Source organism: Strigops habroptila, chromosome 1 (assembly GCF_004027225.2).
Source record: "Strigops habroptila isolate Jane chromosome 1, bStrHab1.2.pri, whole genome shotgun sequence".
Classification (NCBI taxonomy): domain Eukaryota; kingdom Metazoa; phylum Chordata; class Aves; order Psittaciformes; family Psittacidae; genus Strigops; species Strigops habroptila.
This window is the reverse complement of record NC_044277.2, coordinates 137,813,247-137,828,174: the sequence shown is the minus strand read 5'-3', so window position 1 is coordinate 137,828,174 and position 14,928 is coordinate 137,813,247. Positions and strand designations below refer to the sequence as shown.

Here is a 14,928-nt window from a genome sequence, read left to right as displayed (position 1 = left end):
AAGCTTTGACCTTATGTTGTGCAGTTGGGTTATGGATTTAGGGATTTTAACAAGTGCTTCTGTTTTTTTTGCTACCCTGTTTTTAATAGGTGTACAAAGAACAGGTTCTAGAACCAATGTTGAATGGGACTGAAAAAACTCCAGCATTAATTTCTGACTATAAGGAATACCACACTGATACAACTGTGAAATTTGTTGTGAAGATGACAGAAGAAAAACTTGCACAGGCAGAAGCTGCTGGATTGCACAAAGTCTTTAAGCTTCAAACAAGTCTTACTTGTAATTCTATGGTAACTTTTACATGTTTGGCTATCAGAATCCTTACTGTTGCTTGTTGTAAACTCAAATGTTTTTGTAGTGTATTTTGGTACTTGGCATTGAACACTATTTTTTGTATTTGAAATTGTTTGAATAGTAGAAAATTGTGATGACAATCAGGGATGACAAATATTAAGTCAATATGGATCAGCAAATCCATTTTAGTCCAGGTGAATTTTTCAAACCAAATTAGACAGGCTCAGGATGGTTACTTTCCTGTAACTGACAATTTCCTGTGCAGCTAACCAAAAATGGTTCAAGTAAATCATACAAATAACTTTCTGCCATATTATAATTAGATTTGAGTTTTAAACTTGAGATAAATTACATTTTCAAAATTACACTTTATGCAAGACCGTTACACCTCTAATAGGAGTTAAATGATCCAATGTTTCACCAACATAAATCCCATTTTAGATTGTAAGGTATATAAAACATTATCCTTACACCACTGAAGACATAACAGTGATGTAAGTTACTCATATGGTTTATTCTGCTTATAGCAAGATGGGAGTAAGAATATGAGCAAATATACATGTCTGTCTCCTATGAGAGGAGTTTGAATATTAAGGTAATTTCTGCCAGAATATTTCCAAACAACCTGTCTTTATAAAGACTGGGGAGAAATAAAAAAGGCTATGTTCAGATATTATCACAAAGCATAAATACCATTACTGTTGCTGTTGTTGTATAAATCAAAAGCTGTGTGAAAATGGGTTAAAAATAAATTAACGACCACAGACCATAGAATTGGAAGAGGAAAAGTTCCTTGCTCAACCTATTTTATAGATTGTGCTTGAAAAGTGAATCTACCAAATCAAGGTAGTAGTATTTCTCACAGGTTTAAACAACCACATGAACTACTGTAAGACCCTGTCTTCGAATTAATGTTTAACACATTACAAAATGTTTTGCAGCTTAATCCTGCATTTTCTGCCTACTGAAATAAATAGTAAGGGCTGCTTTCTGTCTAGGAAATAATCTGTCCTAGTGTAAGCATCTTAAAAAGTTATGTGAGCTAGTCATTGTTCACCCAATGCCCAAATAGATACTTTAGATAGATGAATTGCCCTCTGGAGGGGCTTATTTCTTCCATTTGACTATAGAGGGCGCCTAGGGTGACTAGTTCACCTATAAATGTCTAAACCGGAGATGACAGAAGTCAGGCAGGATTGATTCCACCTGTAATATAAAAATGATTTCTTACTTTGAGCTTGAACTTGAAGGACGGCAGTTTTCAGACCTGAAAAGTGGCAGAGTTTTCAGCTGAACCGAATGATTATTAAAGATGCTTTTCAACTGTTATGTTAAATGGTTGTGAATCATTAGGTGCTACTGAACTCATGCTTTAATGTTTAGATAAAATCAATTATTCAGCTGAAATCAGGTATATTTAACTATATAGCTGTCTTCCTGTTTGAACATGTTACCATAAATATAATCTTAAACCTATTTGTGAGTAAAAATTTATTCACTTATGTGCCATGTAGTTCCATAGTAAGGTTTGAGCTCACAGTTTTTTTTTGTATGGCATATGTATACATGCAATAGAAATAAACTCGTACACAAAGGTTTACAAAGTTTGAGTTTTGCAATCTCAAGCAGTATATTATGTATTTTATAGGTGCTATTTGATCATATGGGATGCTTAAAGAAGTATGAAACTGTGCAAGACATCTTGAAGGAATTCTTTGATTTGCGATTACATTATTATAGTTTACGCAAGGAATGGCTTGTGGGAATGTTGGGTGCAGAATCCACCAAGCTTAACAATCAAGCTCGTTTCGTTCTAGAGAAGATACAAGGAAAAATTACAATAGGTGAGTAAATGTAAGTTAGAATTATCAAGAGTGGGGGAAAATCTGGAAATTATTGAAGTGTAGTAGAATGTACTTGCATGTAAGACATTTATTTTCATGACACTGATTCTCTTTTTCTTTTTTCTTCTACTTTCTGTCCTGGTTGTGTGTGTGTGTCTTGTAGAGAACAGATCAAAAAGAGATTTGATTCAGATGTTGGTCCAGAGAGGTTATGAATCTGATCCAGTAAAAGCCTGGAAAGAAGCACAGGAAAAGGTAATAATCTGAAATCTCTGGATATATTTGGTGCTGCTAATGTTATAAAAGGTATTAATTTATTCAGATGTTTGTTTCTAGTAGTCTAACTTAAGTTATAACACACACACCACCATAAAAATATTATTCATTACTCCTTATGGGCTTCCATTTTAAAAAAATACATTAGACTTGTACAAAAATATTGTCACATAATGTTGGTATTGTGTATGGATAATTCTTAGAAAAACCCCCAGATAATACAAGCCTGAAAAAGAGAATGCAGGGGATTGACTTTCTGAATGTACCCAAATCAAAACTGGCAACTTGATTTCTGACTGGCTGATACATAAAATGCTGCATCAGTTACCCCACACATATAACTGATTTTCCCCTTATTATTTGTCATATGATTCCAAAATGGAATTGTTATATAACTTATTAATCAGTTTTCTGTAGCGGAACATGAATATTATAAAGCTTTACCTTTGGAACTTACTTCAATAAATTTGACCTTGACCTGCTACTTCTATTGACCTGCTATTTTCTTGACCTATTTATTTCTGCTTTTTTAAAACCCAGGAATTTTTTTATTGTTCCAAAGGAGATAAGTAACATGTTTAATTTCATGCTTTACTAAGGGAAGATGAAACTGCTTCAAAAAGCAACTTCAAATCTTCAAATTTCTGTCAGACACCCTTTTTCTGTGCCATTGCCACTGCTTTTGCTATTTGTTTTCATTTCTCATTTGATTTTATTTACCTTTTTTTTTTTTTTACTACTGTATTTTAACTTCACGAAAATGTTGTATTTTATAACAAAACCACAGTTTGTACATTCAGGGCTTTGATAGCAGTTTTTATCTAACAGACAGTGCTCATTTCCAGAGAAACAGATATACATGAATATCCCAAGGACAAAGGTCTCAACCCTGTGAGATAGCTAGGATTGTACCAATATCTGGAGCCAATAGCATACAAGGCATATGGCTAGCATCAGGTTCAGATTTGTTTTCTTAGGTTATTAAATAATCCAACTCCAGAAGGCCACAGAAACATGGCCTTTTGGAAAGATTAAGGTTTTCAAATCTGTAAGGACACAACTTACTTCTTTATGATGGTGCTTTGGAGCAGTGTTGCAGTTTATGCATAGAGCTAAGATTTTTGATACTTATAATTGTGAATATTTCACTTTAGGCAGCAGAAGAGGAGGACCCACAGAACCCAAATGATGATGCTTCTTCTGCTTCTGGCTCAACTTCTGGCCCGGATTTCAACTATATCTTAAACATGTCCTTGTGGTCACTCACGAAAGAGAAAGTAGAAGAGTTAATTAAGCAGAGAGATTCAAAGGTTGGTACAATACGGAAGGCTTGTTCTGGAATAATACAGTAATAACTGATGTGCCTAATTGTAAATGCTCAGTCTCTACAGTATTTGCTTTAGTTTAACTTCGTAACTTACATTCTAATGATATATTTATGTTTTAGGAGAGAGACCTGAATGACCTTAAAAGGAAATCTTCTTCAGATCTGTGGAAAGAAGATTTAGCAGCCTTTGTTGAAGAGCTTGAAGTATGTTTTATTTTATGAATTTTTTTTCTTGAAATATTAAATATAGATTAATTTAAAGCATTACTTAATTGAAAGTATTAAAATTTAAGAAAAACACCCCATAAGCACCCACATTTTGGATTAAAAGCAGATAGACCTCCAAATACAGTGGTAAGTAGGAAGTCAATATTGGGCATTTGTGTTCCTTGTTGTGTTTCTTGGGGATTGTCTCTTATATCTCTACAATTTAATGTTCTTTCCAAGTCAGTGATGGCAAAAGAAAAATTACTAGGAGAAAATATCTTCAGATGACATGAAAACTTGGGAGGAGTAACTGTTAATAGTAATAATTATAGTAGTGCTACATGATCTAATTGGTTATGAGGCACTAATTATTGTCAGACAGAAAGCTGTATATGTAGGAATGGAGTGTGTAGACCATAAGTACCATATGAGGGGCTCTTAACTTTGCGTCATTAATAAATCTGGAAAAAGGTAAAGTTCTATTGGTGGATACCTTGCTCAGCCTCAGCTTTCAAGTGTGCACTGAAAAAGGCTGACATACTCCTTTGAGCTGACACAGGATAATACAAATAAGATGTTTGTTCTATTTCTCTGTGTGTTTGTAGTACAGCTGCAATTGGAAGTGTTCTGATCAGATGTCTGCATTTCAGCTGCATGTTCATACTGGGGAAAAAAAGCTGATTAAAGGAACGGGAAATGTTCCTTAAAAATCACTCTAGAAACCAGCTGCTTAAATTAAACACTGAAATACTGAAAAGTTACATCAGTACCCAAACACATACACGACAAATAGAAACTTGATAAAAGATTTTCAGTCTAGCAGTGTCCAAAAGTTGGTATTTATTTAATCTTGAATAAAAGTGTAGTTTTTAACTGTACAGGGTAATGAAGAATTTACCAAGATTAAGTGGTTGGTTTTCTGTTACTGGAAAGTGTTACAATTCAAATGAGAATTAAGTGAGGTCTTATGCTCCATGTCAGAAGGAGATGAAGCTTGAACAATGGGCATGTTCTACTTTGTCATTATTAAATGTTGTTCCCCCTACCCTGCCCCACCTTGTTTGTTAGAAAGTAGAAGCGCAGGAAAGAGAGGATGTTTTGGCTGGCATGGTTGGCAAACCAATAAAAGGCAAAGTTGGTAAACCCAAAATGAAGAAACTTCAGTTGGAAGAGACTATGCCGTCACCATTTGGCAGAAGAATAGTTCCACAGATTACATCTGCCATGAAAGCTGATGCCAGTAGGAAACTGCTGAAAAAGAAAAAGGTAAATCAAAGCTATTGCTATAGTTAGATTATTTATTATGTAACTGCTATATTTTTCTACGCTGGTAGCATAAATGCAAACTGCTAGACCTCATTAATGCTGTATTCATACTGCTTTGCTGACCTGATGCATGAAGAACTTAATACTGGATTTCTTTAAGGTTTACAAGCCTCTTGTGACTCCTTATTGTTCAGGTGTTTTTACTGAGTTTACTTCTTTCCAAGACAGTTCAATAAATGTCAATATACTATTCTACTTTCATTTATTATCTCCCATGGAACTATTACAGCTCTATCTTGAAATACAAAGGTGTAATTTATTTCATTTTGAGCAACCTTTTTATATTTTCAGGGTGAAACTGATTCTTTGGCAATAAAAATGGAATTTGATGAAGAATTTGGTGGTGTGCCAGCTGAGGGTGGTGGGGATGACTCACTGAATACATCAGCCACAGCAACTAAAACCCCTAAACCTAAGAGAGAGAAGAAGGAGCCTGGTAAGATCCTTACACAGTCATTGTTAACCTTAGTTGTGTATACTAATTGGGCATTAAATATATTTTTAACACATCGTGAGAAGAGAAATATACAACAATAATCACTATTTCACCTGATTTTTTTCCCTAAAAAGATGTGTGGAAACACTTGAAAGTACTCTGGTGAAATTGAAGCTGCTTTCCTGGGGTGGGTGGATGTTACATTTTCTACATTCAGTTTTTGGGGGGTGTCTTAATCTTTGAATTTGTAGTAGAAACACAGATTATTTTGACATGATTAGACTAATCCTGCGCAAATGGGAATTTCTCATTTGTATGCTCTCTGATGTTGAAGGACGTGGCACTCAGCCTTCGGGCTGAGTAATAGCAGAGGTTGTAAAACTTGACTAAATAAATATATTTCCCATTGACATATTCAGTCATTTTGACTTTTAAAAAGTTAGGCATGTTATGGCTTGGCAGCCTAAACAATGTTTCTGTTAACTTTTTCCTTTATGAGCAGGAATTTATTGCTACTGTTTGAGATATGCATAGTAATGGGGAGGGGGGCAGCAAGAAAAAAGAAAGCTAAAGACAGAAGGGGAGGTTTAAGTAAAAAAAGGAATAAAAAGTTGTTATGCAAATATTCAGAGGATTGTCCAGCCTGAATGGATTAACTGAGTTATGACTGAGTTGTCTGCCTGCGGCTCAAATCTACCCTAACCAGTGTTGAGCTAGAGTCAGTTGGCTCTGTTTGACCTGAGCCTGCCCTGCAATTGGCTGACGGCATTGTTACCCCCAATAGTATCTTCTGCTTCCCATGTTAATTGGATTTTTCAGATCCTGATCTATTCCCTGAATAATGGAAAACTGCTTTGGTTTTTTTTTCCTGGAAAACCCCAGCAACCTTTAAAAAAAAAAAAGGAAGGTTGACTGCAGAGAAGCTAAAACTTCAGATTAGAGACTTGCATGGTTTTCAGTCATCAAATAGATTTGTTTGGCAGCAGCAGGTCAGGTTCAGTGTGAAATAATATAATTACATGATATTTTTCTTCAGGAAGGAGAAAACTTACAGCATTTAAAGGAGAACTTCAAAAGATAAAAATTTATGCTAAATTTATTCTTGATAAATTAATAGAAAAGATAAAAATATTTTTTTACCCTGACTGTAGTAAATGTTTAAACTCATGGCAGGTACTAGGGTAAGAAGAACACCATCATCTACAAAGTCCAGTGCAAAAAAAGTGAAGAAACGAAACCCATGGTCAGATGATGAATCCAAATCTGAAAGCGATTTAGAAGAGAATGAGCCTGTGATTATTCCAAGAGACTCTCTGCTTAGGAGAGCTGCAGGTACCCACGCTTTTGTGAATTGTGCATTGTGACTGAAAGTTTAAATTGCAAACCTACAGTTCCCTTTGACCGTAGCCTTCCTTTAGGACTTTGTCTCCTACAGATAGCTTGCATTGTATTTTCTTCACTGCGTGGTTAGTGAAAAACCTCTTATTGTCAAGACCAGGAACTTAAGAGTTGATATGAAAGATTTTGTAACTTGGTCCAGAAGTCTTTTCCCTTATTCTAAACACTAGAATAGAAATTACTCAAAAAACTAGTGAATTATACAAGAGATAGAGAAGATAATGCCATTACAAAGAAATGCAATTATACTGGCAAGTAAGGTCCAAAAGCTTAAATGGTAATACAAATGTACCTAAAAAATTCTGAACGGTCTATGAGTAGCAAAAATACCAGAGACTGAAAGTTTGGAAAAATACGTAAATATTTGAAAGTTGAAGAAAAACACACAGATTTTTCTGGAAAATTGCGAATCAATTTTACAAGTACTTGATTAGGAAGAATGTTCTAATGATGGAGTCAAGAAAACTTCCATTGCAAGTGCAGGATTCTCATTCTTTACAAGTTCTTACACAGTGGTATCTTCATAACGCCGTGAGCTGAAGGTATCTGAGCAAGCCACAAATGGTGTTAGGTGTTTGGAAACTTTAAATTATGTCCCTTTATTCTTTACCCCCAGTCTTTTGTCTTGCGTACTCTGAGGCAGGGACTGTTTAGTGACTTCCACTTTCATTTATTTTATGTATTAACATAAGCAACTATTTTGAAATGTGTATGTATGTGATTTTATTTTTTTTTCTAGCTGAGAGGCCCAAGTACACTTTTGACTTCTCAGAAGAAGAAGATGATGCCGATGATGATGATGATGCCAACAATAATAATGATTTGGATGAGCTTAAAGTAAAAGCCTCTCCAGTTACAAACGACAGAGAGGATGAGTTTGTTCCCTCAGACAGTTTAGAAAAAGATGAATATGACTTCTCCCCAGCCAAATCAAAGCCATCTCCAGAGTAAGTACTGTAACTCAGCAGTGTTGCTTTACTAGTAATCCTTTTGAATGCAGAAGTTTCTGAGCAAACCTGAGGAACATCAACGTGTTATTTCTCTGCATGTACCATGTAAAATTTTATACATTTCTGAGGAGGAATTAAAGCACATGTTATCTCAGCCTTGCAACTGACCTATGCAGAGGCAAACATGACTTACCAAATTATGGTACACTGTCAATAATATCATCTGTTAAACTGCATTTTTTAAGATTGTCTGGTTTCCATCTTCTTGTGCTTGTCTGGTATACGGAACTACTGAAAAAAAGGAATTCTGTTAATTTTAAATGCCTGAAGTTCATGCCTGAGTGGTGATTTTAGGGGTTTGACTGCTGCAAGTGTATACAAAAGTGCTGGAAATGCTTTATAGTGCTAAATCAGCAATTTAATCTCATATGGATATTATCTACATACTTCAGTATGTAGTTAATGCAACTCACGTCATTTGTTTTTCCTGTTCAGAAGTAGGAAAATGTCTCAAGATAAGAAAAACCAAGATTTTGGGAACATCTTCTCTTTTCCATCTTACTCTCAGAAACGAGATGATGGTGAGCTTGTTTTCACTGATCTATTTAATCTTATGGCAATATATTTTAGGGAGTTTATGTGGTATACACAAACTTCACACAGTAGTTATAAAAGAAGGGTGTCCAGATTTATAAAGGGGGAAGGGGAAGGAGAGTTCTTGATCCTTAGAGGGACAAAGCTTGTATCACAGATAAGAAAACCACAGCACATCCATAGCCTAGCAGTAGTATCAGAAGCACTTTTTTGAGATTAATTTTGACTGTGATTAATATTGATGATCTAAAATATGCAGCGAATTAATCTTACTCTAAATGTACTCTGGATTGTAGATACAACAAAATTGGACAGCGATGAAGAGGATTCTGCTCCTGTTTTCTCATCATCTTTTGCCCCAAAACAAACAGAGAAAATTACAAGTAAAACAGTAGCTGCTAAAAAGGGTACGTATAGGATTGTCCTGTCAGCCATCCATTTATTTAAAACTGATCTCCTCCACCTTTGTGTTGTCTCTTCACATTTTCAAAGTGGGAACTGCATTCATTTATTTTAAACTTGGGGAAATTCAGCATAGGGTGTGAACTTCTTCCAGCTCCTTAATGGTATCAGTTTCTTTCTTTCCACTGGCTACCACAGTGTCAAAAGTTAGTACTTTCCACATATGGAGTTTAAGTCCAGCCTTTGATTAGTTTAACTAAAGGGAGGTTTTTACCCTCAGGGAATAAAAGTGAAACAAGATGACCTTGGGGTTGAAGATGATAGTCTTCTGTAATGGATCTAACTTACTTTAATAGGAAGGAGGGCAAGTGCAAAGGAGAAATCTCCAAGAAATATTTATGTCCTAAGTAGGTGTTGTGGTTTAACCCCAGCCAGCAATTTTTTTTCGCTCTGACTACCTAGGGGAATGTTGGTTTGTCACTTGTTGCTGCTACTTGTAAGAGAAAGACTTGCACTTATTTCTAAATGTGTGCTAAAGAATATGCTAGGCACCGTAATTAATGGTGAAAATAATGGGTTTTATTATCTCATAGTGGTTTAAATAGGTTATAAAATACAGTTCTTAGCACACGATAGACTGGGGATTTTATTGTTTTCAGAGCTTTGCCTTTCTTCAGGTCTTTCAGATAATTTTGGTTTTTCTTGCTGTTTGATCTTCTGTCCTCCGAAAGCATTTTTTACGTAGGGCTGTGGCCTTTGTTTTTTAAAACTTCTTTCAACCGATTTGCAGCTGAACTTCATGTGTTCTTCCCCTAGTAGCAGTTAGTTAGGTAAGAAATCCGTAGGTATATGTCCCCTCCCTGCTTTTTCTGAAGTTCATTTTCACTGAGATAGATTGACGGAAAACAATGTCACAGAGTGAAACTCCTGTAATAATCATGGGGAAAGTTGTCCTGCAGTTACACTACTGTAAAGGCAAAAATGTCACAAGCAGCAAGCCCTATCTGTAAGCACTGTAATGTATCCAAGCACGTTTACAGGATCCAGCCTGGAGAAACTGTTGCTGCTTTAGTTACTGGTAACCTGTTTTGTGCTCAAAAGGATTAAAAGTATTTAATCATCAAACCCACTGGAACTTATTTAATGCACTGATACACCTTAAAGTATGACAGAGGAAACCTGTTTATTCCATGTAGTTTTAGCATAAAAGCTGAAGTATGTTTTCTCCAAGTGCTGAAACTGTTCATCTTGTTTTAATATCTATCTATCTGCTATTTATGCTGTAATTGGAGTATCTAATAAAATTTAATACTTCTAACCAATATGTGAATTTACCATATTTAGTATCTCTATTCTAACAGCAAAACCAGATGCGCCTCCTAAACCTAAAAGAGCTCCCAAGGCCAAGAAGGTGGAAACTGTGAACTCCGACTCAGATTCAGAATTCGGCATTCCAAAGAAGACTGCAGCACCCAAAGGTAAGAGTTTTGGTGCTGTACTCCTCAACACTCATGTCTCTGCTCTCTGTAGCACAGGTTCACAGTCATTTTTATGAGAAAGCAGGACTAGTGGCTCTAAAATTAGAACCACATTGGTTTATTAGTCAATTTATCACTAGCGGATTACTCAGCTGTGAGCCTTTTCTGTGAGAAATACAATGCACTGACTTTTTGTGATAAACAATGTGTGAACTTTTAACCTAACCTTCACTTTTGGAAATGTATTTAATACCACCCCCTGCCCTCTCTTTTTTGTTCATCAGTTCTAGTGCATACTGCTTGTTTTGTTTGAGCTTTTTACAAGATAGTAAAAATCTGGTAGTAATTTTAGTAAGGAATGATTTCTGGCTTTTTAAACCGAATCTTTGGTATCCCAGTTGTCAGAGTCCTCAGAACACTGCACATCCAGTGGTGTAATCCAAGGAGTCTGTAAAAAGGATGTGCCATTGTTGACAGTTGAGCTTAACAGTAAATCTCCTAAATAGTAGAGGTGAATTAATGCTGTGTAATCAGCACAGGTGACTGAGGACTAGAAGTACTTCAGAAGTTTAGAAGTCATTGATCTAATATTGATCTGTCCCTGTCTTGAACCAACACTTGAATTGCTAGGGTAAATGGTAACTAACTTCGGAGGAAGTGCAAAAGATTCCCAAGTAAAAAATAAAAGCTATTGTATTTTACTGCTGTTGTGAGGAAGCATGAGTTGTAAACTGTGTTCTATTGTAATCTCTCACCTAGGTAAAGGTAGAGGGGCAAAGAAAAGGAAAGCATCTAGTTCAGAAAATGAAGGTGACTACAACCCTGGGAAGAAAACACCTAAATCAACACCAAGCAAGGTCAGTTCCAGATATGCTCTCTTCTCCTTGTAAAGGGAACCTAATACTTTTATATAAAGGTACATGTTCTTACTATAGATTGCTAATATGAGAATGGGGGGTTAGGTCTGTTTGTTTAGAAATTACATGTTAGATAAGGTTTCCCTCAACTGTGAATATTAAAAGGGAAAAGGTACACAGCATCGTAACTGATTTGTCATTTCTTTTCCAAAGAAATCCAAGAAGGCCGCTTTTGACCAGGATTCCGATGTGGAAATCTTTCAATCAGGCTTTGCCTCTGAAACTGCCCCAAAGCCACGGACAGGCCGGGCTAGAAAAGAAGTTAAATATTTTGCAGAGTCTGATGAAGATGATGATTTTGATATGTTTAATTAAGTGCCCAAAGAGCACACAAATGTTTTCCAACAACTATCTTGTGTTGTCCTTTTGTCCCTTCTGTCGCAAACTTTTGTACATTTGACTTATTTTATGTGATAATGTAATTGATGGTTTTTATTATTGTGTGTAGGCATTTTAACATTTTGTTCTTACACCTACAGTTTTATGCTCTTTTTTACTCATTGAAATGTCATGTATTTGTCTGTCTGACTGGCTTGTAGAGATGTTCTAGACAGCTGTGCTAAAGCACATTTTAATTGTCATGGTTGCAACCAGCAAACCTGCTTTTTGAAATGAAGTTTAAACATTAAAAAATGGAAAACTACTGTGTCTGTGTCTGTGTGTAACATTGGGACCAGAGGCACTACTCCACGACTGGGTTTTTTTAAAATAAATATATTTTATTCTTTGCCAGGAGACTCCATGGAAAAAGGTAAACAGTATATGAACATAGAAAGCATTGTTAAACAATCTCAATGTACAAACAGAGCCAGTGAAAGTACATCACAGACTTGCTAGAATATATATATATAAAAAAAAAAATCCACTAGTGCTTTAAATGAAACCTAAGAAACTGACACTTTAAATCTGTTAACCATTCTACCACAGTTTTCACTCTGCTTCATGGTGATTTAACAAGGCCAAGGCGGCAGATTCTCTCCTTATGTTCCTAGAAGTAAGTCCTAGCTGTACTTCCCTAGCACACGGAAGGCTGGATAACCCAGCAAATTCCTGCAGTCAGATCTTACAGAGATACCCTAGACTCACCGATTCAGAAGCTGTAAATGAGGCTGCTGGTTATCCTCCCATGAAGCTTCCCTAATGGCTTGTGGACAGGTAAACAAAACCATGGTAACACTGAAAAGTGTTTCTGCCTTGGAGGCTATCATTACTGTCGAATTGTAGTAGTTAATGGTGTTGCTAGGTCACCAGCCAGGTAGGAAACCACTTCCTGAAATTTTAAAGTGACATTAACAGTGGAACAAATGACATCTGAATAACTGATCTGGCAGTTAATGCTGCTACTGCTGTCTTTTCTGCTAGTGCAGTGACTTCTTGTATACTTTTTACAAGGAAGGAGATGCAAACTGAGGGCATCAAAGACAAGTTTTCATATTAAACTAAAGCAGACGGTCCTTTAAACTTCCTTTCCTGGATGAGTACAGTAGTCCATTTCATATGGTTGGTGTCTTGATTGTTTTAGGTATGAGAGACAAAGGGAAAGCACCAAACATCCAGTATGGAAAGTACAGCCATACAATTTGTATGTACAAAGTCATCAGAAATGCAACCAGAATTTAACGTTTGAGATCTGTCTTGTCACCATGCAGTCTTGAACGTTCAGAGGAGAAAACAGAAGCTTGCTTAACTCTTTTTTTTTTTGCATGAAATGGCTGATTTAGAGTTTCAAAAGTTTGCATTTTTTCTAGTTTTAAGAGTTTAAACAGCAAGGAGTATATATCGATACATATGAAAATTTCTTGGTCCTTGTTGAGTTTTCATCTATATATATACATATATAGATATATATAAAGTCCAGAAACTTAAGCAGCAGTAAAAATGTTTTTCTTGCTTTTCATCCCTGTACATAAGGTATTAGGAATGTTTGAAGTAGCTGGAAAATGTCTTATTCCACCATAGGGGATTGACTGACACTGCTGTTATCCACTGAACTAGGCGAGATACTAGGACTGTGTTCTGCAGTATTTCCATTTGAGGTTGGTGTCAGTGGTTCGTGTCCTTCAGAGTTCTCCAACATTTCCTGAATAAGAGGTGGCATGGATCCAGGAATTTCCATTTTCAATGTAATGACACGTTCTGCACCTTTAAAGAGAAAACAAAAAGTCCTTCCCATTATAGTGTGATTCCTATGACTTCCTTTTGGTTAGCAACATCAGTAGTAATTTGAGGATATGTTATTTGGATGGATCTGGTGTCTCCTATATTTCTTGCATACAAAATTATGTCAGTGAACTAAAAATAAAAAGGAGTTAGATGAGTACTTAACAAATTAATTTAAAATTATGACATAGCAACTGATTGATATTCCAATACAGGTAAATTGGATGAACTGATGCTTTTCATAGAAGGAACCAAAATGGCATTAAATTGTACTGAAAAATTAAATTAAACTGTGATTATGTAGATGTCTTTTTATAAATTGGAACATACTTCATGGGTTTTAATCTGCGCTGGATCTAGAAAGACTAAATGACAAAAATTCCATTGTCTGATTTGTGTTAAATAGGTGAGGCGAATCCTGCAAGAGAACTGCAGTGATGTAAATCAGAACATTTCTTTCCCATTTAGAAAACTGAAGTAAGATTCAGAACTTACTAAACCGCTGTTTTATAGAAGAACAAATTCAGACAAAAGGATACTGGGCTTGCGGAGCTGCTTTCTGTAGCTTTCAGGCATCTTCTCTTGTGCTAATTAAGCACACAAGTGCACACAAATGCTGATCCTGTTTATGTCTGACTTACTTAACTGAAATTTTGGCCTTGTCAAGTCTAACAACAGCTATTTTTAGACAGAGATGGCTTTGCGGGCTAATGGGGGTAGGAATAAACAAAACTACTACATCAATCCTGACTGCAGACTGTGAGCCAACAACTAATGCCAGGTAAGGGAAAGAAACCTCAAACACCACAAAGCCACATGCTAGTGCCTGATGCTCCTAAGGTGTGTGAAGGCTTCTTAAACATGACAGGCATACAGAGACAACTATATGAACAGGTAGACACCCCACAGTTTGCTCATGACTTGCACACAACATCACACAGGCATTCCTGTGCTTTGTTAGGATGCAGAGGTATGGTGTGAGCGGAGGCCTATGTTTAAAACCTGGCCAGGACCCTGCCTGACACATGGCAGTTCCCTTTAAGCAGTTCCCTCAGCAATTAGTAAATTACTACAAACATGGGAAGCCTTAAATGGTGGATGGACAAAAAGAAAGTGAAAAGAAAGGCTGCTACCAGGAAATACCTAATCTGTAAAGCAGGAGGGTTCAGCTGCTGTGGCTGCTCTACACTGCTGCCTCTGCTGCTTACAGCATTAGGCAAGCCAGGTTCAGCAAGCCCTGCAGTGGCAGCAGTAATCTAATGCAACTTCAGTGCATACAGCATCCTGTTGTAAACAAATGATACTGCTGAAGGACTGAA

At 36.2% G+C, this 14,928-nt stretch overlaps 2 protein-coding genes across 6 annotated transcripts in view; one reads left to right on the top strand and one right to left on the bottom strand.

The window, feature by feature from the left end:
- TOP2B (DNA topoisomerase II beta) overlaps positions 1 to 14,395 on the top strand; it is a 63,627-nt gene extending 49,232 nt beyond the window's left edge. The window contains exons 23-36 of one of the 2 annotated variants that reach the window (XM_030494093.1): positions 90 to 290; positions 1,943 to 2,138; positions 2,302 to 2,393; positions 3,569 to 3,724; positions 3,862 to 3,945; positions 5,017 to 5,214; positions 5,566 to 5,710; positions 6,884 to 7,042; positions 7,848 to 8,055; positions 8,557 to 8,639; positions 8,949 to 9,059; positions 10,416 to 10,532; positions 11,292 to 11,389; positions 11,603 to 14,395. In XM_030494093.1, the coding sequence (XP_030349953.1) occupies positions 90 to 290; positions 1,943 to 2,138; positions 2,302 to 2,393; positions 3,569 to 3,724; positions 3,862 to 3,945; positions 5,017 to 5,214; positions 5,566 to 5,710; positions 6,884 to 7,042; positions 7,848 to 8,055; positions 8,557 to 8,639; positions 8,949 to 9,059; positions 10,416 to 10,532; positions 11,292 to 11,389; positions 11,603 to 11,764 (2,010 nt within the window). In that variant the 3' untranslated portion in view covers positions 11,765 to 14,395. Of the gene's footprint in view, positions 1 to 89; positions 291 to 1,942; positions 2,139 to 2,301; positions 2,394 to 3,568; positions 3,725 to 3,861; positions 3,946 to 5,016; positions 5,215 to 5,565; positions 5,711 to 6,883; positions 7,043 to 7,847; positions 8,056 to 8,553; positions 8,640 to 8,948; positions 9,060 to 10,415; positions 10,533 to 11,291; positions 11,390 to 11,602 lie in introns of both variants that reach the window. The other variant, XM_030493222.1, reaches the window with a different exon arrangement.
- The window catches only part of RARB (retinoic acid receptor beta), a 309,913-nt gene continuing 308,124 nt past the window's right edge, over positions 13,140 to 14,928 (bottom strand). For all 4 annotated transcript variants that reach the window (XM_030495408.2, XM_030496212.1, XM_030497034.1 and 1 more), the window contains one exon: positions 13,140 to 13,591. In XM_030495408.2, the coding sequence (XP_030351268.1) occupies positions 13,395 to 13,591 (197 nt within the window). In that variant the 3' untranslated portion in view covers positions 13,140 to 13,394. The remainder of the gene's footprint in view (positions 13,592 to 14,928) is intronic.